At 37.8% G+C, this 27,916-nt stretch overlaps 1 protein-coding gene and 1 long non-coding RNA gene across 3 annotated transcripts in view; one reads left to right on the forward strand and one right to left on the reverse strand.

Moving 5' to 3' along the window:
- The window catches only part of KIF11 (kinesin family member 11), a 45,334-nt gene extending 26,908 nt beyond the window's left edge, over positions 1 to 18,426 (forward strand). For both annotated transcript variants that reach the window (XM_049646380.1, XM_049646382.1), the window contains 8 exons: positions 1,216 to 1,341; positions 1,846 to 2,004; positions 4,418 to 4,524; positions 8,755 to 9,034; positions 12,465 to 12,687; positions 13,506 to 13,657; positions 14,964 to 15,080; positions 17,003 to 18,426. In XM_049646380.1, the coding sequence (XP_049502337.1) occupies positions 1,216 to 1,341; positions 1,846 to 2,004; positions 4,418 to 4,524; positions 8,755 to 9,034; positions 12,465 to 12,687; positions 13,506 to 13,657; positions 14,964 to 15,080; positions 17,003 to 17,134 (1,296 nt within the window). In that variant the 3' untranslated portion in view covers positions 17,135 to 18,426. The remainder of the gene's footprint in view (positions 1 to 1,215; positions 1,342 to 1,845; positions 2,005 to 4,417; positions 4,525 to 8,754; positions 9,035 to 12,464; positions 12,688 to 13,505; positions 13,658 to 14,963; positions 15,081 to 17,002) is intronic.
- LOC125933388 (uncharacterized) overlaps positions 1 to 26,918 on the reverse strand; it is a 29,693-nt gene extending 2,775 nt beyond the window's left edge. The window contains exons 1-2 of the long non-coding RNA XR_007460941.1: positions 26,784 to 26,918; positions 26,584 to 26,671 (exon numbers count right to left, since the gene is read on the reverse strand). This is a non-coding gene — a long non-coding RNA (uncharacterized LOC125933388). The remainder of the gene's footprint in view (positions 1 to 26,583; positions 26,672 to 26,783) is intronic.
- Positions 26,919 to 27,916: the final 998 nt, after the last annotated feature.

Consider the following 27,916-nt stretch of genomic DNA (forward strand, 5'->3'; position numbering starts at 1 on the left):
ACAAATGTTAGCTGACACTCTGCCTAGATTCAGTGCTTATATGACACTATTTGATATATTTCTTCATTCACCCAATTTGACAAAGTTAATAGATGCTCAGTTGGTACTAACTTTTGGGAAATTGATTCATGAACTAAATGCTAAGACTGTGTATTGATGTCTTCCTACCACGTTATATATGACTTTGTAAGCATTGCTTGAGTCAACAGAGATGACGGCTGCTCCTGCAGAATGAGTTGGAATGAGTGTGATAGCTTTTCTTTCCAAAAAAATACCAGTAGCCTTTTTTTTTTTTTTTTAAGTATTCACTAATTATTTCTATTATAGCTCCTCACCCTGCCCAAGTGAAGGGAACTTAGGTTCCTTTTTGTAAAAGGGGATTTTTTTTCCTTTTTGTAAAAATCCTCAGTCTATGGTATATTCTCAACTTTCCATATACCTTGACAAGAACAAGAACTTTAATGAGTTCTTCAGATATGATAGCATGTAAGTCACCAAGTCTTCAAAGTTAATTAAATACCTCCAGCTGAAAGCCTGCCTTTGAAGGCTATTTGGTCTCTGCTTTTTTGACTAGTAACCTAAGCTTATTTGAAATTTATTTTGTTAAAATGTATTTGCTTTTTTTAATTTTTTTTTATTTAAAAAAAAAATTTTTTTTTAACGTTTATTTATTTTTGAGACAGAGAGAGACAGAGCATGAACGGGGGAGGGTCAGAGAGAGGGAGACACAGAATCTGAAACAGGCTCCAGGCTCTGAGCTGTCAGCACTGAGCCCGACGCGGGGCTCGAACTCACGGACTGCAAGATCATGACCTGAGCCGAAGTCGGCCGCTTAACCGACTGAGCCACCCAGGCGCCCTGTATTTGCTTTTTTTAAAAAAAAAAAATTCTTTATTTGCAATGCTGAAATCCTTAGAAAAGGATGGTCATTTTCCCCTCTTTTGAATTCTTTGGACCTCTATTGCGTTAGACTGTTAAGAATCTATTGTATGCTACATGACTATTTTCTTAATTACTATAGGTAGGAATAAGTAACTTACGGTGAATATAAACTCTAGAAACAAATAGGCTCTGTAGGCTATAAAGATTAGACAATGGAAAGTTAGAATTTTATTCTGCATGTGTTAACAAAGTATTTAAGATACTATCATTAACCACTCAGGTTTATGAAAGTGAAAATATTTTTTTAAAAGACTTGTTTATTTTTAAAACCAGGATGTACTTAAGACTGACCTTCTAAGTTCACTGGAAACAACTTTATCCCCCACTGTGGTGTCTATACTGAAAATCAACAGTCAACTGAAGCATATTTTCAAGACTTCATTGACAGTGGCTAGTAAGGTAGCAAATGTTATGTTCTTAATTTCTCAAAATCAAATTGTTGTTTAAGAAAGAAATTCCATGTGTCTGTGGCCACACTTGTCTACAATGCAAAAGCCATGGGTTGTGAGTTGGAATCTGGAGGAGAGAAGAGATAGGATGCTCGCTGCCATTGATATGATCACATCACATGGCTAAAAAAAAAGAGAGAATGATCTTCAGGATAAATATTTGTTTACATAGTAGCATGTATAGCATGCTATCATGGGTGGGTAAAGAAGACATGCATATTCATGTATACATGCCTATGTATACACATCTGCCTAAATACGGATAAAATATCGCTGAAAGTGTTTAGCAGTCATCTCTTGGAGGTAAGAGTGGCATTGAGGTTCCAGGGGCTAGAGAGGAAAGACTTCTCTCTGCATACTGTTTTCTACCTTTTCTATTTCGTATGTGTTCCAAAAAAGACAAACTAAAACAAAAAAAATTTTAACTAAAAGAAACTAACTTTTTCCTTCAAAGATAGAAGATCAGAAAAAGGAAATGGATGGCTTTCTCAGTATGCTGTGTAACAGTCTACATGAACTACAAGAAAATACGATTTCATCCTTGGCTGAATCACAGAAGCTATGTGAAAACTTAACTGAAGACCTGAAGACAATAAAAAAAATCCATTCACAGGTATCTCATTTAGGTGATTTGGGGAGCATAAAAAGGAAGTTTTATAATCTTTAACTTGATAATCCTTGTTATGTAATCTGAATGCTGTAGAACTAATTTAAGAAATCTGAAAATACCATAGCCGCTCTTGCTTATAACAATAGTTAATACAAAATAATTAAGAATACTTTTCTTGATCAGTTAGTATTTCAGGATTTGCTACATTTAGAACCCTATACGAAAGCACAGTAGAACAAATAAGACAATCCCTTTATCACACCAAGATGAAAGATGAAACTATAGAAACATACATTTGGGGGTACAATTAGAAGGAAATGGTTATAATATTTGCAGTGAACATGTGTCTGTAGCAAACCCGATAAATTGTTTTTTTCTATGGTAACATGGATGGTTATTCTTTTTCATAAGTTATGCTGTGCTGTATCTTGCTATTTCTGTCTCATTGATGTCAGACATTTGAATTGTAAATACAGTTCTTTTTATTGATTAATTATAAATATAATTCATGACTTAACCTTCTTCCATGTAAACTGTTCTTCAGTTCATGAGGTTTTAAACCAAAAGCAAACCTCCAAACCAAGGAAGTCATAATCTCTGAAGATGAGATACATGGAAAACAACTCCTGATATTCCTGAGGCCCGAGTAATGAGTGTGGAAAGTTTTATTAAATGAGGCCAGTTATTACAAGACAGAACTCTTTGGTCAATAAAACTATTGATATGACTTAGTGAGTAGTAATGGTTTCCTTTTCTTTGGAAAGTGAGGGAGAGGAAATTCATATCCATGTCATCCAAAAGGAGAAAAGAAACACATCCAAGATTTTTAGGCAAGAGTTAAAGCAACTTCAAAGTAAGATTATTCGTTTCCCTGATTGATAAACATGAAACTTTTTGGAGAAAGGATTAATGTCAGAAATTAGTGAAAGTAATAGTTAACATTTATTGAGCCACTCACTATGTGTTTATTCAGTACAGATACAGGTTCTGTTATTAGCCTAGTTTTCTAATGAGGAAACCGAGGGCTTGAAAGCATGTAAAGTATTTAGGTCCTCTGATAGTGGTAGTGGTGATTGTAGTACCTGAAAGGCATCTACCTTTTTTTTTTTCTTTTTTAAGTTTATTTATTTTGACAGAATGTGAGTGGGTAGGGACGGAGAGAGAGTGGGAGAGAGAATCCCAAGCAGGCTCCACGCTGTCAGAGCAGAACCCAACACCAGGCTCAAACCCATGAACCTGATCATGACCTGAGCCAAAATCAAGAGTCAGCTGCTTAACCAACTGAGCCACCCAGGTGCCCCTGAAAGGCATCCACTTTTGAGTGGCTCTTCTGTGTGTTTCTAGAACACAGTCTTGCAATTTGAAATTGCAGCAGTTTCTCATTATCTCTGCATCAACTTGTCTAACTTTTTAGGCTTATGTTCTAAGGTACATCAGCTTTTTATATATTAGCTGTTTTGAAATGTTTAAAATTAATATGCAATGGTTTAAACAGAAACAAAATACCTATGATCCGAAAAGTATTTTAGCATGAATGGTTTGACTTCTCTGGCTTTAAGGAAGTTAAGTTTACTAAGTGAGCTATTTCTCAGGTATTCTAGAACTTGAGGTTAGCACTAACAACAATTATGTAAAACTCTGAACACCTATTTACATGCAGATAATTCTGATATATTTGCATTTTCCTCTACTTTGAGACTAATACAAATACTGACAGACTTCATTCATAATCAGTATTGGGTATGTGCTGTCAGCTGATGTGTTATTTAGAGATGTTGGCCAACTAATGGACCGAACAGTGAATAAGATTGCTGGGCGCATGTTCAGCTCTTTCTGGGTCTTTAGTGTAGCTTCTTCATATTGTATATTTCAGTCCCTGTCATGTTGTGTGCCTTATAAGAGAGCTCGCTTTTAAAGATGCCAGGTATGAGAAAAGGTAAAATTACACTTTATGAATATGATCCGGCCAGATTCTGTAAAATATTTCAGCTTCAGTAATTAACACTATTTTTGGACTGCTTGACCCATTAGATGATCAGCATTACTTTTCCCTTCTAGTAGTGTTATCAGTTTAGAAGCAACTGGGTACTGTATATCTGTCAAAGTGCTTCTCATAACATAATGTGACATCTTGGTGTGTTTGCTTAGTTCTGAGGTACACTGAAGGTAACTTGCTACGAATTAATAGTTAAAATAGCAAAGTTTGCTGATTATTTACTTTTTGAAAAATCCCTTTAATAGTATCCTTTTAATATCACTTCTGCTGCTTTCCTCTATGGGTGAGAGATGGAATTAAAGATCTCTTGTCAGGAATTTGTATAATTCTCACCTATGGGAAAAATACTTCCATGTAGTATGGAAGAAAAGTTCAGGTGTCGTAACTTCAACCTCTTCCTCTCCCACACCTTTCTTACAGGAACTTGACAAGCTAATCAGTCTTTGGGCAGAGAGATTCTGTGCCTTGGAGGAAAAGTGTGAAAACATCCAGAAACCACTTAGTAGTGTCCAAGAAAATACAAAACAGTAAGCAGTTTTTAATTCTCTTTATCTCTTCTCTGCCTAAAATTATTTCAGAATAGAAGGCTTCAAACAGTACAGATCTTATCAACCCAGTTTCTCATTTCTAACATTTTATTGTTTGCTTTCTCATTCTCATTCCCTCTCTCTCTTCCCCACCTCCCTCTGATATTGTATATAGAGAGATCTTTTCTGAACTAGCTATGCATAGTTTGCAGCCATGATGCTCACTGTCCCCTAAATACTTCAGTCTGTATTCCTAAAAATAAGGACATTCTCTTATATAACCGTAACACAATTTTCTAAAGCAGAAAATTAGTATCAGTAATTCCTATTACCTAATATACAGACCTAATTCAAATTCTGCCAATTGTCTCACTGATGTTCTTTGTAGGAAAAGAAAAAGATTTTCCTTCTGCTCCAGGATTTAATCTAGGATCACACATTGCATTTGATTGTCATATTTCCTTTAGTCTGAGTAGTTCCTTAGTCTTTGTCTATAACCTTTTTTCAACAGGGTAGAATATTTGTTTAGTACGGTGTCCCTCAGTTGGGATTGGCCTTCAGGACTAGTTGTAGTTGTCAAGAACAACACAGTTGTGATTTCCTCGTAGCTGTTTTCAAGATAGTTTTCCTTATCTTTAGTCTTTGGAAGTTTGATTATATATTTCTTTGAGTTTATCCTGTCTGGATTTTCTCAGCTTCTTAAATCTGTATACCCTTATGTCTTTCACCAATTGTGGAAATTTGAACATTTTCAGCTCCATATTCTTTCTCCTCTGCTTCTAGGAGTTTGGTGACACACATGTTAGATCTTTTATTATGGTCTCATAGGTCTCTGAGGCTATAGATATTTTCTTTGTTGTTCAGATTGAGTAAATTTTATGAACTGTCTTCATGTTCCTCTGTCATCTTTTTTTTTTTTAATTTTTTTTTTTAACATTTATTTATTTTTGAGACAGAGAGACACAGAGCATGAACGGGGGAGGGGTTAGAGAGAGAGGGAGACACAGAATCGGAAGCAGGCCCCAGGCCCCGAGCCATCAGCCCAGAGCCCGACGCGGGGCTCGAACCCACGGACTGCGAGATCGTGACCTGAGCTGAAGTCGGAGGCCCAACCGACTGAGCCACCCAGGTGCCCCTCCTCTGTCATCTTTAACCTATTGTTGAACCCATTCAGTGAGGTGTTTCATTTCAGTTATTAGAGTTTTCAGTTTTAAAATTTTCATTTGCTTCTTTTTTAATCTCTTCTTTTCTTTGCCTAGATTTTAATTCTTTTTTTTTCTCCAAAAGAGTTTTAGTTGCTCATTGAAACATTTTTGTAAGGCTGCTGTAAAATCCTTAACAGATTATTCCAACATCTGAATTATCTCATATCTCAGTGTTGGCACCTGTTGTCTTTTCTCATTCAAGTTGTGATTTTCCAGAATGGTTTTGATTGTATCTTGAACATTTTTGGTTTATGTTAGGAGATTCAGAATCCTATTTAAGCCATCTTTTTTAGCAGGCATTTACTCTGTTTAGGTTTAGTGTGAAGGTCCTGGCCCATTTTTGTGAGCTCTGGTTCCAATGACAATTTTATTTTTGATGTTCTTGCAGTGTTACTCTGATATGCTTCATTTGGTGCTACCCATATGAGAAAAATTTGTTCTGCTTTTGATGGATGAAGTGTTCTATACAGGTCAGTTAGGTCAAGTTGATTGATAGTATTTTTTGAGTCATCCGTATCCTTACTGAGTTTCTGCCTATTCTATCAATTACTAAGAGAGGGTGTTGAAATCTCTGACTACAATTTTAGATTTGTTTATTTCTCATCAGTTTTATCAGTTTTTGCTGCACATATGTGATGTTCTGTTGTTAGTTGCATACACATTTAAGGTTGATATGTCTTGGAGAATTGACCACTTTATCATTATATAATATCCCCTTTTATCCCTGGTCATCTTCCTTGTTCTGAAGTCTACTTTGTCTGGAACATATTAGTACTTAGCTTTCCTTTTATTACTATTTGCATATAATGTATCTCTAATCCCTTTACTTTTGGGCTAAGTCTTTAGATTTAAAGTGGATTTCTTGGAGATAACGCATAATTGGGTATTGCTTTTTCATCACATTTAACAATGTATCACCTTTAACTGGTGTGTTTAGGCCATTCGCATTTGAAGTATTGATATAGTTGAATTAAAATCTACCATATTGCTGGTTTCTTTTTGTTGCGTCATTTGTGCTTTGTTTCCTTTTATTCCTTTCCAAATTTAAGTTGAGGATTTTTACATTTTCATTGTATCTCTTCCATTGACTTATCATTTACACTTTTAAAATTACCTTTTTAATTAGTTTTTCTAAGATTAATGATACACATTTTTAAGTAATGTTAATCCATCTTCATGTAATTTACTGTTTCAGGTGTAATCAAAGGACCTTATAGGATACATTCCCAATTTCTCCTCATCTCATATTCATTGTTTTCATATATTTTGCTTCTGTATATGCTATATACACCCAGTACACTGTTATGCTGATTGCTTTATCTTTTTTTTTTTTTTTTTAGTAGGCTATACACCCAGCATGGAGCCCAGTGCAGGGCTTGAACTCACCACCCTGAGATCAAGACCCCAGCTGAGATCAGGAGTTGGTGCTTAACCAACTGAGCCACCTAGGCGTTCCCCAGTTCCCTATTTTCTTTTTTAATGTGGCTACATTATGTTAACTTACGTGGCTCACATTATATTCTGTTGAACAGTGCTGCTCTAGAATTCTAGCTATCACCTGTTTTACTACCTAACTCCTGTCATGTGTCTTCCAGTTCTGTTGATGATCCTATTCCTTATATCATGTCCCATTCTGAATTCTTCTTTCTAGATTCTAGATCTAGAAAGTTTCCCTACTTTTAATTCCTAGTCTCTAAACTTCAGGACTTCTGGCTTCTTCCATAGCTCTGAAGGGAATACTAGAGTAGGATTGAAATGGGAAGGAAACTATGATATACTCTTTAAGGCCTATGCAAGCCATTTTTCCTGTCTTCCTGATATTTATTCAAAATGTTTTTTAAAGTGTGGTCCAGGAACCATGTAAAAGAATCAGCCAGGAGTAGGGCCCAGGAATCTAGGTGAGGTTTATGTATCCTGAAGTTTGAGACCCACTCAGTGCCTTTGGTATTTATCATGGATTATGGTCACTTATGAATAAATTTCATCTTCCTACCAGGTTGTGATTGCTTGAAGGACTAGATTTGTGTTGATGGTCTCCAGCCTCTTACTTGAATTTCGTTTCCTTTTTCAATCATTTCCATTTAACCTATAGTTGAACTTTGGTTTTCAAAATAGTTACTCCCTGAGAGCCAAAGCATAAGAGACTGTTAAAAACTGAGAACAAACTGAGGGTTGATGGGGGGTGGGAGGGAGGGCAGGGTGGGTGATGGGTATTGAGGAGGGCACCTTTTGGGATGAGCACTGGGTGTTGTATGGAAACCAATTTGACAGTAAATTTCATATATTAAAAAATAAAAAAATAAATAAAAATAAAAAAAAAAAACAAAATAGTTACTCCCTCATTTGGTTTCCTCACATGGTGTACCACCTAGTGGTAATAGAGGGTAACTTTCATTCACCAAAGTTTATCTCTGTAGTCCTGTAAGAGGACTTTAGTTTTACACCAAGGTTATATTGCAGTGTACTTGTGTGTGCCAGGTGTATAGTTTGTCACATCCCATATAATCTTCTTAATTATTAAAAGCCTTATCGTTGACTTTGTTTGGTAACATTTATAATTTTTATGATGTATTTAATGTCATAGGCAAGGCAAAACTGCTTAAGAACAGAGTGCTAGACTGATTGTGGACACTTTAGGGATTAGACTAGAGTCTGTAGGTGATGCCCTTAGATAACATAATCTATTAGGAGGAATGAAACACATAGATAGATTTTATTTTTAGTATAGTCATCACTCTAAGAGGTACAAAGTAAAGCATTATATCTGGAGGAGAGCTGGGAAGGGTTTTATGAGAAAAGAGACATTTCCAAAGGTCACTTAATGGCAGATACATCAATCTGCTATGAAAAGACACCACCTAAAGCATCCATTTTCAATATAGAAAATTAATTAAGAACATGGGCTCTGGAGCCAGACTGCCTGGGTTCAGATATGCCATTTTTGAACTGTGTGATCTTGGGTAAGTTATATATCTTTTGAGTCTTAATTTTCCATTTTTAACAATGTTATTCTCTTTTTCTATAGGAAATCTAAGGATATAATCAGCAAAACAACCTCATATAATACACAATTTTGTGCTGATTGTGATGGCTTATCACAGGAACTCAGACATTTTAACCAAGAAGGTACAAAACTGGTTGAAGAGTCTGTGAAACACTGTGATAAACTTAATAGCAGCCTGGAACTAGTATCTCAAGAGACTGAACAGAGATGTGAGGCTCTGAACAAAAGCACACTTTCTTTTTCTGAACAGTGGGTATCTTGCTTAAATATAAGGAAAGAAGAACTTCAGAACTTACTGGAGGTAATAACTTTGTAATTGGAACTTACTTTGGAGAGAATAGTGATAATCAGGAAATTAAATACTCTTGGATAAAATTGGATTGAAAACAGATATTTTATTTTTATTTTTTTAAGGTTTATTTTGATAGAGGGTGTGCACGGGGGAGGGACAGAGAGGGAGAGAGATAGAGAACCCCAAACAGTCCCTGCACCAGTAGTGCATAGCCCGATGTGGGGCTCAGACCCACAAACTGAGATAATGACCTGAGTTGAAACCAAGAGTTGGGTATTTAACCAACTGAGCCACCCAGACTCCCCCAGATGATATTTTAAAATAATGAATGGTTAGGGTGCCTGGGTGGCTCATAAGTTAAGAATCTGACTTCGGCTCAGGTCATGATCTCACGGTTTGTGAGTTCAAGCCCCACACTGGGCTCTCTGCTGTCAGCACAGAGCCGGCTTCGAATCTTCTCTCCCTGCCCCCTCTCTCTGCCCTTCCCCCCCCTCAAAAAATAAATAAAAACATTAAAAAAAATTAAAATAATGAATTAAAATTTTAAGCATAAATAGTTGGTATGCTTATACAAGATCTAGTATCATGTCCCCCAGAGCTTGAAATTATTTAACATGTATCTGATCTGTCTTGTATCTATCCTTGGTTTTTGACTTATTGGTTTCTTCAGTTAAGGGCACTCTATTTGGATATGCAATTCAAACCTGTTATTGCTTTAAGATACTGTTTTGATTGTTCAAAGGATACTTGATAGGTTTGTGTGTTTGCTTGATCCTAATACTTACATGAGCCCTTTGTGGCTTGGTTTTTCTTTCTGTGTCATAAAAGGATTTTACTAATATTCTCAGAAACTGGGTAAAAGGATGTAAGTATTTTAAGCTTTATAAGCTACTTTTACCAAGAGGAATCAGGGCTAATGGAGAAATAGGTGAGTTCAGATTTGAAACCAGAAATATACCAGATAAGCCTAGAAATCCTGTCATACTAGAAAGTAAGAGAGCTATTCAAGATTAGTGGGGTTGTATCAAAAAGAGATAGGAGTCTACCTGATGACACTTCTTTGTTTAAAGATGGTACAGTTTGTGTATCAAAAAGAATAATTGCTATAATAGATTAAAATACATTAAATATATTAAGGCTTGTGAATTCATACAAATTTCTTGGGTCTCCTTTGGATCATGCTAGGGAAGCAGTGCATTATTTTGAAAACTGGTAAATAAAGGGAAAGAGTTGAGCATCCATCTCTCTTTCCGAAAAGAATTCTATCTTGGTTTAGCAGGGTAGTGGATGAAGAAAAGGGTTTCATAGAAGAATCCCAGCTAATAAAATGCAGAAGAAATGACAGAATTGGAAAATCACCATTTTGTAATTCTAGTGAGATAACTCTTGTGGACATTAATGACTGCTTATACCTTTTGATGCAAACTGATGGAGAGGAGAACTTTATTTTTTTAATGTTTATTTTTGAGAGAGAGAGAGACAGAGCACGAGTCAGGAAGAGGCAGAGGGCGAGGGAGAGACAGAATCCAAAGCAGGCTCCAGGCTCTGAGCTGTCAGCATGGAGCCTGATGCAGAGCTTGAACCCACAAACTGCGAGATCATGACCTGAGCCGAAGTCAGACGCCTAACCGACTGAGCCACCCAGGAGCCCCAGGAGAACTTTATAATTAATAGGGTGACCACATTCAAACTCACGGATAAATCTTTTTTTTTAACCAATTAATCTTTCTTTTGATGTTTATTTATTTATTTTTGAGAGAGAGAGAGAGAGAGAGAGAGAGAACAAGTAGGGGAGGGGCAGAAAGAGAGGGAGACACAGAATCTGAAGCAGGCCCCAGACTCCAAGCTGTCAGCACATAGCCCAGTGCAGGACTCAAACCCACGAACCATGAGATCTTGACCTGAGCCAAAGTCGGATGCTTAGCCAGCTGAGCCATCAAGCCGCCCCTCGGTTAATCTTTTCTTAGAATTTATTTTTTTATTTTATTTTATTAAAAAAATTTTTTATTTTTATTTATTTATTTTTAATATTTTATTTATTTTTGAGACAGAGAGAGACAGAGCATGAGCAGGGGAGGGGCAGAGAGAGAGGGAGACACAGAATCTGAAGAGGCTCTAGGCTCTGAGCTGTCAGCACATAGTCCGACGCGGGGCTTGAACTCGCAAACCACGAGATCATGACCTGAGCCAAAGTCAGACGCTAACCGACTGAGCCACCCAGGCGCCCCCCCCCCCCAATATTTTTTTTTACATTTACTTATTTTTGATAGAGACAGAACACAAGTGGGGGAGGGGCAGAGAGAGAAGGAGACACAGAATCCGAAGCAGGCTCCAGGCTCCGAGCTGTCAGCACAGAGCTCGACACAGGGCTCGAACTCACAAACTGCGAGATCATGACCTGAGCCGAAGTCAGACACTTAACCGACTGAGCCACCCAGGTGCCCCTAGAATTTATTTTTTTTAAGTTAACTCTACTCCCACTGTGGGGCTTGAATTCATGACCTCGAGATCAAGAGCCACATGCTCTACTACCTAAGCCAGCCAGGTACCTCAACTGATTAATCTTCACATGAGAGACACAACTAGGCATTATGTGCTTTCAGCATCACCAACAAAATATTCTTGCCAAACAATTAAACCTGATTTACATCAAACCTTTGGATCTCACTACTTTGTAGAAAATACAGAGTATAGATAAACATATGAAAATACAGTGTAGAGATGGCAATTGACCAGATCCAGAATTTGAGATAGCAGAGCAAAGACCTAGTTTTTTGAAGAAGAAAAACTTTTCAAAGGGAAAAGTATGAAGAAAGATCTCCTATATCAAAAGAGAATTAAGACTAAAGGATCTTAAGTCCAATTTGCCTGGAATAGTCCTTGTTGACATCAGTTGTTTGGACGTAATTATAACTAAGAGTAGCCCTTTTCACTCTGAAGAGCATCTCAGTTTGGGTGATAAATTATATATCACCTACTTAAAGGCATATCAACCAAATCTAATGATAAATTCTGATTCAAACAAATGAATTGTGAAAATCGTTTCAGACAATTTGTGAAATTTGCACGCTGACTAGACATTTGATATAAAGAAATCAATGTTAAATTTTTTTAGATATGAGAGTGGTCTTAAAAAAACTCTGAACTCTTAGAGATGTATGCTGAAGTAAATGAATGAAATCATACAGGATTTGCTTTAGAATAATTCTATGGGAAGATGAAGAGGAAGTGGTTAATCTTGTTTGAGCTATACCCCATGTATGGATAAACACTGAGATTGGGTAGTCAATACAAGGGGGTTAATTATACTATTTTCTCTACTTTTTCATGTGTTTTTAAAACTTTACTGTGGAAAATTTCAAAGTAAGAGGAAATAATATATTGAATAAAATATTTGACTTCGATTTTAATAATGAAAGCTCATTTGCATCATTTACAGGTTGTAAACCAAGGTTGTGAGGCTTCAAGTTCAGAGATTACTGAAAAATTAAATGAACATAAAGCAGCTAATGAGAACCAGCGTAATATGTTTTTTGATCAGATAACTACTGATGAAGAAAAATTAATGGCACAAAGTCTAGAATTTAATGAAACCATAAAAATTGGTTTGACTAAGCTTAATTGCTTTCTACAACAGGATCTGAAATTGGATATCCCAACAGGTAATTTAAAGGGAAATAGAATGGTTCAAATTTTTAAAGTTGAAGTCAACCTTGTACTGTGCCAGATGTTCATAAGAAGCAGGTCCTGCTGTTGCCTGATAGGCAACTCAAATGGAAAAATTGGGACCCTAAAATAGCTTTAATCAAGATTAGGTGTCACGATACAAGTGACATGTACTTGTAGAAATTTGGGCATCCCAATTCAATAAAATTTTACAAACATTTAGGGAACTGGCTTTGTTAAGAGAAGACATTTTAAAAGCAAATGAAAACCAGCAACCATCTATCTAGCACTGTTTTGTATCAGGGCATTTTAATACCAAAAATTGAGGAATGTAATTAAATAAATTTAGTTTAGTGGAAAAACCATACCACATTGTGCATTTTCTTATGTGTACCTCTTATTTTGTCATGGACTTTTGGCATTTAGGAATCACCATTTTGAGAGGTCAGATGGCAAAGATCAGTGTAGGCTATCATGATTTAGGGAAGAAAGTATAACAGACTATTTAATAGTATGAGAATTGAGTCATTATTTGCATTGCATTGAGGGTTGTGGACCCTGTCAATTTATTAATCATTGAGTAGGTTTCATGGTATGAAATTATACTTCAAAGCTATATACATAACATAATTTGGAGTATTATATACATGTATACATACACATAAACACACACACCCACGCGGCCATCCCGTGTAGGGTAGTGGCTATATCTTTGGAAGATAAGACTCATTTGGAAGTATACATTTTAGCATTAAAAAAATCTTCTTCAAATCCCACACTTCAGTTCTTTTCCCGTTTATATAATCTGCTAAAGGTACGACACCACAGAGGAAAAATTACTTATACCCATCAACCCTGGTGAGAACTGAACCACGTGAACAGCTCCTTGATCAGTTGAAAAGGAAGCAACCTGAGCTGTTAATGATGCTAAACTGTTCAGAAAACAACAAGGAAGAGATCAGTCAGGTAAAATTTAAAGCATTCCTAATATTAGATCTCTCGCATAAACTCCTTTTGTTATCAACTTCATGTGAAGAATTTTATTCTTTGCCCTTAAATCCTACCCTGTCTCATTAATGGTAGTCATCTGACCCTTCAGTCTGTTTCTTTTAATCTGGGCATTTTAAAATTATTAAAGTCATAATAATAATAACAACCGATATTTGTGCTTATTATGTGACAGCCTGTTCTAAGCACTTTACCTAAATATATATACTCAGTTAATTCTCTAAGTAGTCCTTTGAAGTAGATGCTAGTACTATCCACATTTTATAGGTGAGGAAACTTAAGAAGTATCTTGTCCTACGTCAGTGTGGAGTTGGAATTAGAACCTACAAGAGCTCCACAATCTGTGCTCTTAACTCTAGTAATTATTGTTACTAATTTTTTTTAAGAGAGAGAGAGCATGCTCGTGAGTGAGCAGGGGAGGGGCAGAGGGAGAAGGAGAGAGAGAATCTTAAGCAGGCTCCGTGCTCAAGGGGTGCCTGGGTGGCTCAAGTTGGTTAAGCATCTGATTCTTGGTGTCAGCTGAGGTCATGATCTCAGGGCCCATGGGTTGGAGCCCTGCATCGGGCTCTGTGCTGAGGGTGCAGAGCCTGCTTGAGATTCTCTCTCTCTTTCCCCCGCCGTCTCTGCCTTCCCCTACTTGTACAGTCTCTCTCAAATAAATAAATAGCTTAAAAAAAAAAAAAGAGTTGGACGCTTAACCCACTGAGCCACCTAGGCACCCCTTAACTATAGTAATTATAGACAAGTTGGGAAGTCATAAAGTAACATATAAACTAAAAATTAAACTGTAATCCCATTATTCTGAGATTACTACTTTTTTTTTTTTTTTTTAATTTTTTTTTTTTCAACGTTTTTATTTATTTTTGGGACAGAGAGAGACAGAGCATGAACGGGGGAGGGGCAGAGAGAGAGGGAGACACAGAATCGGAAACAGGCTCCAGGCTCCGAGCCATCAGCCCAGAGCCTGACGCGGGGCTCGAACTCACAGACCGCGAGATCGTGACCTGGCTGAAGTCGGACGCTTAACCGACTGCGCCACCCAGGCGCCCCGTGAGATTACTACTTTTAACACTATTATAAGTACTTCTCTGTGAGAAAACATTTGGGATTATTTTCATTATTTTTTAGACTTTCTACGAATTTTGTTGAGGTTTAACTTTTATGCAATGGATGTTGCGTTATTTTCAAAGAAGAAAACTGCATTTACTTTTGTGAAGATTTTTAAGTCCTTGGACTTAATCACTAGTCTACCTTCTTATTTTAGGACCTGGATGAAGAAAAGTCAGTTCTAGGGCACTCAATAGAAGAACCTCCAAGTCAAGAGCCATCTATAGATGCTAGCGTGGATTGTTCATCAAGTGGTGGGATTCCATTTTTCCAGGTACCTGATTATATCCTGTCAGATAATCCTTCCACATCTGATGTAAGTCAGTGGCTGTACAGTGTGAAGGAAAGTGCTACTCTTGGTGGGTGAAACCGAAAAATATTTTGTCATTCCTTTGGGATAGCTTGTTAACTTTTCTGATTTAAATTATTTACACAAATCTGATAATTGGTCAGGGGTTTTCTATGGGATAAATGGAGGCAAAGTTTGACTTCATTCCATCCCCAGATAGTACTCTTTAGCTATTGTATTTATCCCCTTTCCACTTCCTACATTCTCAGATGGATATAAAGAGCAGTCATTTCTCTCTTCCCTCCACCTTTGACATGGACGTCCTGGAGCCTATCTCTGCCCATACTCAGACTCTGAAGGCCAAGAGGTTTAAGAGACTGAGAGACTGAAGGCCTCTCACGTTATTTTAGTTCTCCTACCTGAGGCTTTTCTCTTGTTAAGGATTCCCCCATGTTTTCTGAGCCCCTCACCTGCCTTGATCTTGCTCACTTAAGTCCTGTAACCTTTCCTAACCCCTTTTCAACACTGTTGGGAGCATGGCACTATAAACTGCCCAGTACTTTTCCCTTTGTTTTGAAGACATGAGCCTAGACGCAGTCTGTAAAGGAGGGATTTTCCCACATAAGACATTGATGTCTACATTTTACAGTTGAAATGCTGCTTGTGATAAATGTATGTGCTTGTATCTAATAGACTTGCAGGGGTCTTCCCACCAAGGTCTAAAAATTCTCCATCCCCCATGTAAGCTGGTTAAAACTTCTAGCTTAGATTCTGTTCAGTTCCTCTATGTCTGCCTCAAGGTAATTTTATCCCCAAATCCTTCCTACCTTTTGCTTTACTGTTAGAGAACTCTAAATATATTTCTTTCCCTTTTTCAGCCCTCTCTTCTGTCTTATAAAGTTAAGGAAAGAAGGAAACTTAAGAAAAGAGAACCTTAGTGACTACTTAATCTCTGGTTGGAAATCCTTTCATTACTACCGTTCATGATATTTTGAAGGCGAGGCTCAGTGGTTCAGCTGTGGCAGGGAAGTCCCTACAGTACCAGAAAAGATTTGGGGTTGGATTTTAGACCTTCAGCTGAAGTCTGAAAATTATGTTTTCCCTGATAGCAGTCTCATGTGGGGAAATTTTCTGGGTTTGAAATTCTAAAGTTGATGTATGATTTGTCTCAGCATAGATGACTGGGTCTGCAATGGATGTCATTGGTCTCTTAAAGCTCTCTATGGGCAAGTATGAGAATTCCAATGAAATACAATTCCCAAGTGAGAAATATGAAATGTTTAAAAGAAAAGGTAAAATACAGCTTAAAAAAACACCTCAAGGTAGCCATATATCAGATTCTCTGCTTAAAATAGAATTGCCTGTTGTTGCATGATATCAAATCTTCATTTTCCTAGAGCAGGATTTATCAATAGCAGCTCTGTTGACATTTCGAGCTGGATAATCCTTTGTCGTGGTGGACTGTCTTGTTATTACAGGACGTTTCACAGCATCCCTGGCTTCTCCGCACTGGAAGCCAGTAGCACCTTACAATTTTAACAACCAGAAATGTCTCCAGATATTACTAAATGTACTCTGGGGAGTAAAATTGCTCCCCGATGAGAACCACTGCCCTATAGTAAAATCTATAATTTTGTCTTGGAAAATCATGCAGAAAATTAATATTTCTTTCACCTCACTCCTTCCATTGATGGTAAGATGAAGAAGGCATTCGCTTCTACTTGACAAACAAATTGTTCGCTCCAATTTGTGCTGAGTCTTTTCCACACTTAATTTCTTGCCTATAACCCAGAGAACTTTGAAAATAGAGTGGAACTGATATGTATTATGTTATGTAATAACATATCTGTAATATGTAAAGTAAAATGTTACTTTATTGACTTAATTTCTTCCCTTAATATTCACAGCATAAAAAATCACATGGAAAAGACAAAGAAAACAGGGGCATTAATTCAGTGGAGAGGTCTAAAGTGGAAGAAACTACAGAGCATTCTGTTACAAGGAGCAGATTACCTCTACGAGCCCAGATAAATCTTTAGTTAACTTGAGGATTGGTCATTTTATTTTTAAGAAAAATGAAAAATAAAACCTATAACTCCAGAACTTGAGCCTTATGTATAGATGAAAAACGAATGGAAAATATCAAGGCAATACTGTAAATTTAGTTGACTTTAATATGTCTGCCCATTTTTCTGTCATTCTTGTAGTTCACTGTACATTAAGTTGGGTTTTATTTGAGACTTGCATTCAGTAAATGTGTATTTTTAGCTTTTGATATAAAATAGCCCTTTCTGGTATATCGCTAGGCAGCACATATATAAAAGTTGCAGTGTTCTTCTAGGCTTGAATTTATGTAGGTGAATACCGCCAACTTGGTCTTGGGAAGGACCATCTCCGTTCTTTTCCTGATACGATGGAATTATGTCTGTATCTGCTTGCTTCCTTCCCTAGACTTTTCCAGTCTGCATTCTCAGCTCATTTTCTCCTTTTTCATTTGCGACCAAACCATCTGTAGAGCTACAAAATGGTATCTATTCTTATTATGAGATAGCCTGAATTTTATCTAGAAGTCTTTAACACTTTTCTGTGGCTCTGCCTAAAGTTACTATCAACAATGAACATAACCCTAGAAGCATTCCTTCCTTCAATATTTTTAGTCTGTTTCCCCCTAGATGAAGAAGCACTCCTTTCTTTATGAGGCCTTAACACATTAGCCCCCACAGAGTTTGTAAGAAGCCAGCTTCTCCAGAATATAGATTACTTTTATGGGAGAACTACCAAGAGCTCTGACTAATGGCTATGTGGCCTGTATCTTGGGCAGAGGTCCCAGTGATTTAAAAGGGCTTTTTGAAGCTATTAATTATGATGATAATTTCTATCCTCTTGTTTACCTTCATCTGAAACTTTGTTCTTTGTATATAATAAAATATGTATATGTATATTTTTCTTTACTGAAATCTTAACCCTTAGATGGGTCCTGACAGTTTTGATCTAGCAGCCAAATTTCTGGAAGTGGACATTTTTCAGCATGAAGAATCAGCACAGTAGAAGAAGGAATATACACAAAGAAAACATTTGGTGACCACATCAACTTAAGTGCATAACTTTAGAGAGATTTGATTGTGATAGCTAAGTAAAGCCAAGCCCTATTAGAGATTAGAAAACGTGCTACTTCAAGGAACTAAATTTACCTTCAGAAGTGTTAATTATCTTAATAAAAATAATGATACAATTTCTCTGCAAAATCAGATGTCAACATAACCTATGGATAATATCTAAGAAAATAATCTGCCCTCAGTAAATCCATCAATAAATTTGGTTTCTACATTAACTTGCTTGCCCTATTATTTATTTCCTTACTTATTTCTTTCACCTCACTCCTTCCATTGACGATAAGATGAAGAAGGCATTCATTTCTACTTGACAAACAAATTGTTGGCTCCAATTTGTGCTGAGTCTTTTCCACACTTAATTTCTTGCCTATAACCCAGAGAACTTTGAAAATAGAGTGTAGCTAATATGTATTATATTTACAGAGTTCAGCAAGTTCTAAAATTCCTAAAATACACTTCCACACAGGCACCACCAAGGAAGAAGGGCCTTGGTAAACATTCTAGGCTTTCAGTTGTACTCTAAGGGATTAATGAGAAACAGAGTGGCCCTCACAGGGCCTGAAGTCCAGGTTTAAGTCATCCATTCTCTGACATTTTAAAGTTACCTAGGAATGCTAATGCAACTGACAAGCAAAAATAAATCACTAGAGAATTTTTTTATGTTTTATTTTACATTAGAGTGCAAGTAGGGGAGGGGCAAAGAGACAGAGACAGAATCTGAAGCAGGCTCCAGGCTCTGAGGTGTCAGCACAGAGCCCGACGTGGGGCTTGAAACCAAGAACTGTGAGATCATGACCTGAACTGAAGTTGGATGCTTAACCAACTGAGCCACCCAACGTATGACTCAACTTAAAAAATTTTTTTAAAAATTAAATTTTTTTTTTTTTTTTTACTGTAAGTAGGCTCCACACCCAACATAGGGCTCTAACTCACAACCCCTGAGATCAAGAGTAACATGCTCCACTGACTGAGCTAGCCAAGTGCGCCCAGATCACCAGAGAATTTTAACATCCCAAGCCTTAAATCAGCTTTACAGGTTTTCATATACAATATCAAGCACTCAAAAAAAAAAAAAAAACCTATCAGCAAAAACAGAATCGGGAGCTTCAAGGACTCATTCCTCCTGAGGCAAAACCATTCAGAAACAACTTTGTCAGAACTAGGTTTATAGCAACAAAGCAAATGCTGAATCAAGAAAAGGCAAAACACTAGGAAATCTTTGTTATTTTACTTGCTCTTGCTCCATTCCCCTTCCCAGCTCCCTGGTGAAGACAGACAGCAAACACACATTCTCCGAGTGGGGACCCTGTTCACTGGTCCTGAAGGAGTAAAGGACCTCGTGTTCTCAAAAAATTGTTCTGCCTGGGGCAATCTGGAGGACTGAAGCAAGGCACTTGCCTTTGTTTCATCTAATTCACAACTCAGGGTGGAAAAGTGGCAGGCATTTCTCAAAAATATAAGGCCAATGAATGCCCTGCTGCTACCTGGGGCAAAAAATGACAGCTGAGGTAAATAACAGAGCACGTAAAGCCTGAGAGGGAAAAAAAGGAGAGAGTTTCTTAGGGAAATTAGGCCTTCAAAGACTACGTATACTGGGGAGTTGAGAAAGCCACTCATGTCCAGGCCAACTTACATGCTTAGAGAAGACCCTAAGCTTTCACTGCTGGCTGATCTCCAGGCTCAGCACAAGCAGATAGTGAAAACTAAGGCAGATTTTAAATGGCCTGGCTAAGCACTGAAGGTGTGTTCCAACACAGTCAATCTGTAAAGACTCGAAGGATTTTTTTTCTTTTCCTTAATTTTTTTTTTTTTTTACTTCTTGTTTTATTTATTTCTTGGTTACTGGTATTCAAGGAAATCTGTCAGCTTACTATGCAAGCAAAAAGAGACCTCGGAGACTACAGAAGTCAAAGAATCGATACTCGAGAATAGTTTAGGTAAGTAACAAACGGTTACAGCCACAGCTGTAACAACAACAAAACAAACAAACAAACAAACAAAACAACAACAAACAAAAACCCTGAGGCAAGAAGACTCCCATTTCCAGAGAACCACATTATAATACCAAAAAATTTTTAACAGAAAGCTAAGAAGTATACAAAGGAACAAAGTATGGCCCATTTACAGAAGAAAGGAATACAGACCATCCCTTATGAAACACAAACATTGGACTTTAAATGAACTGTCTCAATACACTCATAGAGCTAAAGGAATTCAGGAGGACAATGTCTCAACAAATACAGAATATAAGTAAAGAAACTAAAAAAAAAGAGCCACACAAGTTTTGAGCAGAAAAGTATTAAAACTGGAATGAAAATACACATACACAAAACACTGGAGGATTCCAATAGCAGATGTGAGGAGGCAGTAGGATGAACCAGTGAACTTGAACCCAGGTTAATTGAAATTTGTCTAATCCAAAATGCAGAAAGAAAAAAGAATGAAGGAAAAACTAAATAAAGCTTAAGAGACCTGTGGAGTGCAATGAATCATACCAACATTTGCAAAAAGGGAGTACCAGAAGGAGAGGAGGGGAATGGGCAGAAATACTTGCAATAATGCCTGAAAACTTCCCAAATTCGTTGCAACACTTGAATCTGTACATCCAGGAAGCTTAACAAATTCAAACAGGAGAAACTCAAAGAGATTCACAATGAGAGACATTATATATTCAAACTAAAGCTGAATACAGAATCTTGAAAGTATCAAAGTGTATGTCATCTTCAAGGAAATGCAAATCAAAACCACAGAAAGATACCAGTTTACATCCAAAAGGATAGCTATAGTAAAAACAAATAACAAGTATTGGTGAAGATGTTCAACGGGAACCTTCATATATAGCTTGTGGGAATGTAAAATGGTTCAGTCATTGTAGAAAAATAATTTGATGGTATCTAAAAAAGTTAAACAGGGGCGCCTGGGTGGCGCAGTCGGTTGAGCGTCCGACTTCAGCCAGGTCACGATCTCGTGGTCCGTGAGTTCGAGCCCCGCATCAGGCTCTGGGCTGATGGCTCGGAGCCTGGAGCCTGTTTCCGATTCTATGTCTCCCTCTCTCTCTGCCCCTCCCCTGTTCATGCTCTGTCTCTCTCTGTCCCCAAAATAAATTAAAAAAAAACGTTGAAAAAAAAATTAAAAAAAAAAATAAAAAAGTTAAACATAAAATTACTGTATGACCCATAATTCCCTTTCTAGGTACCTATCCAAGAGAAAATAAAAAAATCATCCACTTAAAATACTTGTACATATATGTTCATATCACCACTATCACAATAGTCAAATGTTATAAACAACCTATGTGTCCATCAACATATGAATGGATAAACAAAATGTGGTATATACATACAATGGATTACTACTTGGCCATGGAAATGAATGAAATACTAGTACATGATACTGTGTGAATAAACCTTGAAAATATAGTGAAAGAAGTCAGATGCAGAAGTTCATATATTGTGTGATTATGATTCCTTTTCTACAAAATATGCAGAACAGGTAAGTTCATAGAAACATACTGGTGATTGCCAAGGCTGATTGAGAGGGGAAATGGGAGTGACTAATAAGTATGTAGATTTCTTTTGGGATATTGGAAATATACTGGAACTAGATAGATGTGATCGTTGTGTAATATTGTGAACATATTAAATGCTACTGAGTTATGTACTTTATTTAAAATTTTTCATTTTTTCATGAGACATAATTGGCATATAATAGTTCAATATAATTATTCAATATTTGTATATATTGAGAAATGAGAACAGTAAGTCTTAAAATGATTCATTGTATGTGATTTTGGCCTAAAAATCCATTCAAAATAGAAGAGGTAATTGATTCATAGTGGCATTAATATTGTAGGTAGAATTAATTAGCAGATGGGAAAAAAAGTTCTTAAATGTTACAATCTATTTTAATTTTGTTTTAATTTTTTTTGTTATACAATACGTACTTTTTTAAGTAATTTTATTTATTGTTTTTTTAAAATTTTTTTTAATTTATTTTTTTTAATGTTTTCATTTATTTTTGAGAGAGAGAGAGAGCATGAGCAGGGGAGGGGCAGAGAGAGAGGGAGACACAGAATCTGAAGCAGGCTCCAGGCTCCGAGCTGTCAGCACACAGCCCGACGTGGGGCTCAAACTCACAGACTGTGAGATCATGACCTGAGCTGAAGTCAGATGCTCAACCGACTAAGCCACCAAGGTGCCCCTTATTTAATTTACATACAAGTTAGTTAGCATATGGTGCAACAATGGTTTCAGGAGTAGATTCCTTAATGCCCCTTACCCATTTAGACTATCCCTCCTTCCACAAGCCCTCCAGCAACTCTCTGTTCTCTATATTTAAGAGTCTTTTATGTTTTGTCCCCCTCCCTGTTTTTATATTATTTTTGCTTCCCTTCCCTATGCTCATCTGTTTTGTATCTTAAAAGTCCTCATATGAGTGAAGTCATGATATTTGTCTTTTGCTGACTAATTTCGCTTAACATAATACCCTCCAGTTCCATCCACATAGTTGCAAATGGCAAGATTTCATTCTTTTTGACTGCTGAATTTGTTTTAATTTTTTTAATGTTTATTTTTGAGGGAGAGACAGAACATGAGTGGGGGAGGGGCAGAGACAGAGGAAGACACAGAACCTGAAGCAGGTTCCAGGCTCAGCTGTCAGCACAGAGCCCAATGCAGGGCTTGAACTTGTGAACCACGAAATCATGACCTGAGCCAAAGTCGGAAGCTTAACTGAATAAGCCACCCAGGTGCCTCTGTGATTTTTTTTAAGTTTATTTTGAGAGAGAGACAGAGAGAGAGAGAGAGTGAGAGCGCATGTGCACGAGTGAGGAAGGGAGGGGCAGAGAGAGGAGAGACAGAAAGAATCCCAAGCAGGCTCTGCATTGCCAGTGAGAAGCCCAGTGCGGGGCTTGAACTCATGAACCGTGAGATCATGACCTGAGCTGAAACCAAGAGTCAGATGCTTAACCAACTGAGCCACACAGGTGCCCCTAAAGGGAGTTTTTAAAAGTGGATGATGGCTTAGAAGAAAATAGCTACACTAGACATAATGAGACAAAAGCACAGAAACAAAAGAAACGGTATGGTGAAAAGATCTAACATACATGTAATTAGAGCCTCCAAAGGAAGAAGAGAGAATGACTCAGGCTCTGTAAATCTCAAGCAGGGTGAATATAAAGTCACGCCTAGGTACACCATAGTCAAACAGCTAAAAGCCAACAATAAAGAAAAAGTCTTATAAGTAACTAGAAAAAAAAAAGACATTACTAGGAAAAACAATTAGGCTGACAGCTGACTTTGCAGTAGAAAGAAAGGAAGCAGACAATGGAATGACAGCTTCAAAGTAATGAATAAAGTAAAGTCAGTGGGAATGGTAGAGTAAGGTCCTCTGAAAACAGTCCTCCATAAAAGCAAGGAGACACTGAGAAAATTTGTCAAGAGAAAATTTTTTTTTTTTTTAATTTTTTTTTTCAACGTTTTTTATTTATTTTTGAGACAGAGAGAGACAGAGCATGAACGGGGGAGGGGCAGAGAGAGAGGGAGACACAGAATCGGAAACAGGCTCCAGGCTCCGAGCCATCAGCCCAGAGCCTGAAGCGGGGCTCGAACTCACGGACCGTGAGATCGTGACCTGGCTGAAGTCGGACGCTTAACCGACTGCGCCACCCAGGCGCCCCAAGAGAAAAATTTTTTAGAATTCTTGTAATAAACTAAAGGCTTGGAATAATCCAAGGAGCATTTATTTTTTATTTTTTTAAAGGCTATATTTTGGTTAGAATGATGAGCTTTGTGGGATTTTAACTTGACCTATTCTCATCACTCTCCCCAGCTTCTTATTAGCCTTGAAAACCAACAGTCCCACGATCATAGTGAAAACCAGTAGCCTAGCAGCCACTGACTGGCGTAGAATAGGTTTGGCTTTCTGAAAACACCATTCTCAAATAACTGTCATTATTTGACCTATCTGGCAATTCTCTGGAGACCCCCCCCCCCCCCCCGCTTCACAGGACTTGTCTTTATTTGACCTGACTCTGACCTTGCTCAGTGAATATAGCCTTTTTCCTGGGGGCATTTGTTGAAAATAAGCAGCAACCATAGTTAACATTGCTCCTGTCTGAGTTAGTGATCTTCCACCTTAAGAAAGTGGGGAGCCTGATGTGGCGCTCACATCCATTACCCTGGGATCATGACCTGAACCTAAATCAAGAGTCGGATACTCCACCAACTGAGCCATGCAGATGCCCTTGACAATCTGTCTTTTAATTAGCTTATTTAGAACGCTTACATTTAATTTTATTATTGGTCTTAAATATATAATCTTGCTGGTTGTTTTGTTTGTTTCCTCTGTTCTTTGTCCCTTTTTCCTCTTTTTCTGCCTCTTTTAGAATTAATTAAATGTTGTTATGAATCTATTTTATTGCCATTAAACTTCTGTTTAGTTGTTGTCCAAAGGTTTGCAATATACATCTTGAATTAATCAGTTTACTTTCAAAAACATTATACTGATGCAAGTATAGTTTAAGAACCAAACAACAGCATACTTTCAATTATTTCTCATCTTTTCTGGTTGTTTCCATTTTATTTTTATATTTGCAATAGAACTACAACGCATTCCTACTATATTTTTTTAAATGAGTGTCATTTATCTTTTAGATAAAAAATAAGAGAATGTCTTCCTATTTTCATTTTAGCCATTTCCAGAGATCACTTGTTTTTGTAAATCCATTCATTTGTTTACAATGCCATATATATTTCTCTTGCTTAAAGAAATTCCTTGAACATTTCTTATAGTACAGGACTGCTGGTGATGAATTCTGTCAGGTTTTGGTTTCTAAATAATTCTCTGTTCTGTCATTTTTGAAAGATATTTCATTGGGTATAGATTTCTGGGTTGATAGTTATTTTCTTTCAGCGCTTTAAAGATGTCACTCTTTTGTCTTCTGGTTGCAGTTTCTAACAAGAGGGCTGGTAGGTAATTCCTATTTTTGCTTTTCTGCATTTAATGTCTTCTTTCTCTGGATGCCTTCAAAATTTTCTCTAGAATTTTGGCTTTCAGTACTTGTAATGGGGGGAGGGCAGAGAGCTAAGTTGCTGGAGGGCTTTTCTCAATATTTCTGCTCTATTCTCCACTTTCAGCCTTCCCTGTGTGCCTGAGCCATGGAAGAGTCTCTAAGCACATTTTTGCCCTTCTGCCTTGGGAAGGATGCTATGCCTTGATTCCTGGGGTTTGTTGGCTGGGGTGGAGGTTGAGGAGGGTTTTCTGTTGGGCAGGTCCAGCCTTACTTCTAAGCAGGCCCTGTGTCCCATGTCTTAGGGGAGTTGGGCTTTCTCAGTGATCCCGTCCCTCCCTGGGGTCACCAAACTCTGACCATATCTTTGGCCCTTTCTTTGCAGGGAAGAGTGTCATGCCCCACCCCTAGGAGTGGATGTTTTCTGTTTGTGTTTGTTTTCACCTTTATCTCAATCACAGTGGTCTTTACCTGTTCCCTAGGAGCCAGGATGGTGCTGCCCTTCTCCCTGTGGCTTTTGTCTATAAGGAAGAAGGGTCTGGGCTCCATGCCTCTCGTGTAGTGAAGGCTCCTCCCTTCCCAGGGCCTGCATCATGGATGTAGGCTGTCTCTGGTCTTCTGCCCAGCCTCCAGACTCTCTTGAGCACCTGGTAAAGTCTGTGAAGACCCGGCTATTGGGTGCAAATTCCCACTGTGGCTGCACTTCCTAGAGATTCTATACTTTCTTGTTGGCTCATATTAAGCCTTTGGCAATTTGTTTAAACTTTTAGCTGACTTCTTCTTACATGTTTACATGGTATCTGGTGTCTCCTCCTCACAGGCTTTACCACAGGTCAGCTACTGCTCATCCCTGTCTCTCCTTAGGAAGTCCTGTCTTTCCTGAGAGAACTCAGCTGCCCTGAGACCTTAGCTCTCTGATGTGCTCAAGAAAAGTTGTGTAGTTTATCTCATTTTTTCTTTGACAGATTTCTATGTCTTAGGTGGGAGCAGAATCTGTGTAATCTCGCATTGACATTGTCCAACGTGTCAGACAAATAGTGGACTGAGTTCAAGAGAGATTTCCTTTTCAAAAAAAAAAATTTTTTTTAACGTTTATTTATTTTTGAGACAGAGAGAGACAGAGCACGAATGGGGGAGGGTCAGAGAGAGGGAGACACAGAATCTGAAACGGGCTCCAGGCTCTGAGCTGTCAGCACAGAGCCCGACGGGGGGCTCGAACTCGCAGACCGCAAAATCATGACCCAAGCTGAAGTCGGCCACTTAACCGACTGAGCCACCCAGGTGCCCCGAGATCTCCTTTTCAAATGTGTGCTTATTTTGTTCCTATTCTATTCTTATTAAACAAAATTGTTGTATGTTTACTTACCATTTCTTTTTGCCCCTTGGCAGCCAAAAGTCTTTTCTAGTCTTTCTGGTCGCCTTCTATGCCTTCAAGATACTTCCCCAATGTGAACCTGAAGAGACCGAGGAAAATAAGAATTTAATCTGATATCTCCTTAGGTTTAATCTGAGCCCCTTATTCAAAAGCTTTTGTTTTGAAGGAAATTTAAAACCTTGTTGCCATACCTAGGCTTGGCATATTGTCTGATGAAGTAAGTGACTTTTGGTCAGCAGGAGTATCCGTAGCAGATGTCCCTTGGGACATTTTCTCCCAAAGAGGAAGAGAAAGAAGAGAAAAATATGAAAACACTTCATAGATATTCTATTAAAAATATTATTTTAAATGTCTTTTGTTGGGGCGCCTGGGTGCCTCAGTTGGTTAAGCATCCGACTTCAGCTCAGGTCATGATCTCACAGTTCATGGGTTCGAGCCCCACGTTGGGCTCTGTGCTGACAGCTCAGAGGCTGGAACCTACTTCAGATTTTGTCTCCCTCTCTGCCCCTCCCCTGTTCACACTCTGTCTCTTCTCAAGAATAAATAAACATTGGGGCGCCTGGGTGGCTCAGTCGGTTAAGCGGCCGACTTCGGCTCAGGTCGCGATCTCACGGTCCGTGAGTTCAAGCCCCGCATCGGGCTCTGTGCTGATGGCTCAGAGCCTGGAGCCTGCTTCCGATTCTGTGTCTCCCTCTCTCTCTGACCCTCCCCCGTTCATGCTCTGTCTCTCTCTGTCTCAAAAATAAATAAACGTTAAAAAAAAAAAAAAGAATAAATAAACATTAAAGAAAAATTTTAAATGTCTTTTGTTATTTTCTCACTGAATTATATATCACTTGGTTGGATAACTCAAAACTAGGATAGTGAAAACAAAAGCTACCCTTTTAGAATCACCCTGATTTTTCTTTTTATCAATGGGAATTGAATCGATAAGCCTAATAATCTTTTCCTGAATTTTTGGTAACGACAAATAATAAGCCTATTTCCTATCCTTTATGTAAGAAGTGCCTATGACTTATTTTAAAATAAAATATTGATAATTAAACTATAATCGAAATATTTGAAATATATGGAGCTTGAAATAACAGTGCAATTATTGGGGCGCCTGGGTGGCTCAGTTGGTTAAGCATCTGATTCTTGATTTTGGCTCAGGTCATGATCTCAGAGTTCGTGAGATCGAGCTCCACGTGAGACTCAGTGCTGACAGCCCAGAGCCTGCTTGGCATTCTCTCTCCTCTCTCTTTGTCCCCCACTCAAATAAATAAACTTGAAAAAAAAATAGTACTCGTATACATTACCATTGCTTATCACAGAAAATTCTTGT

Source organism: Panthera uncia, chromosome D2 (assembly GCF_023721935.1).
Source record: "Panthera uncia isolate 11264 chromosome D2, Puncia_PCG_1.0, whole genome shotgun sequence".
In the NCBI taxonomy this organism is placed as follows: Eukaryota; Metazoa; Chordata; class Mammalia; order Carnivora; family Felidae; genus Panthera; species Panthera uncia.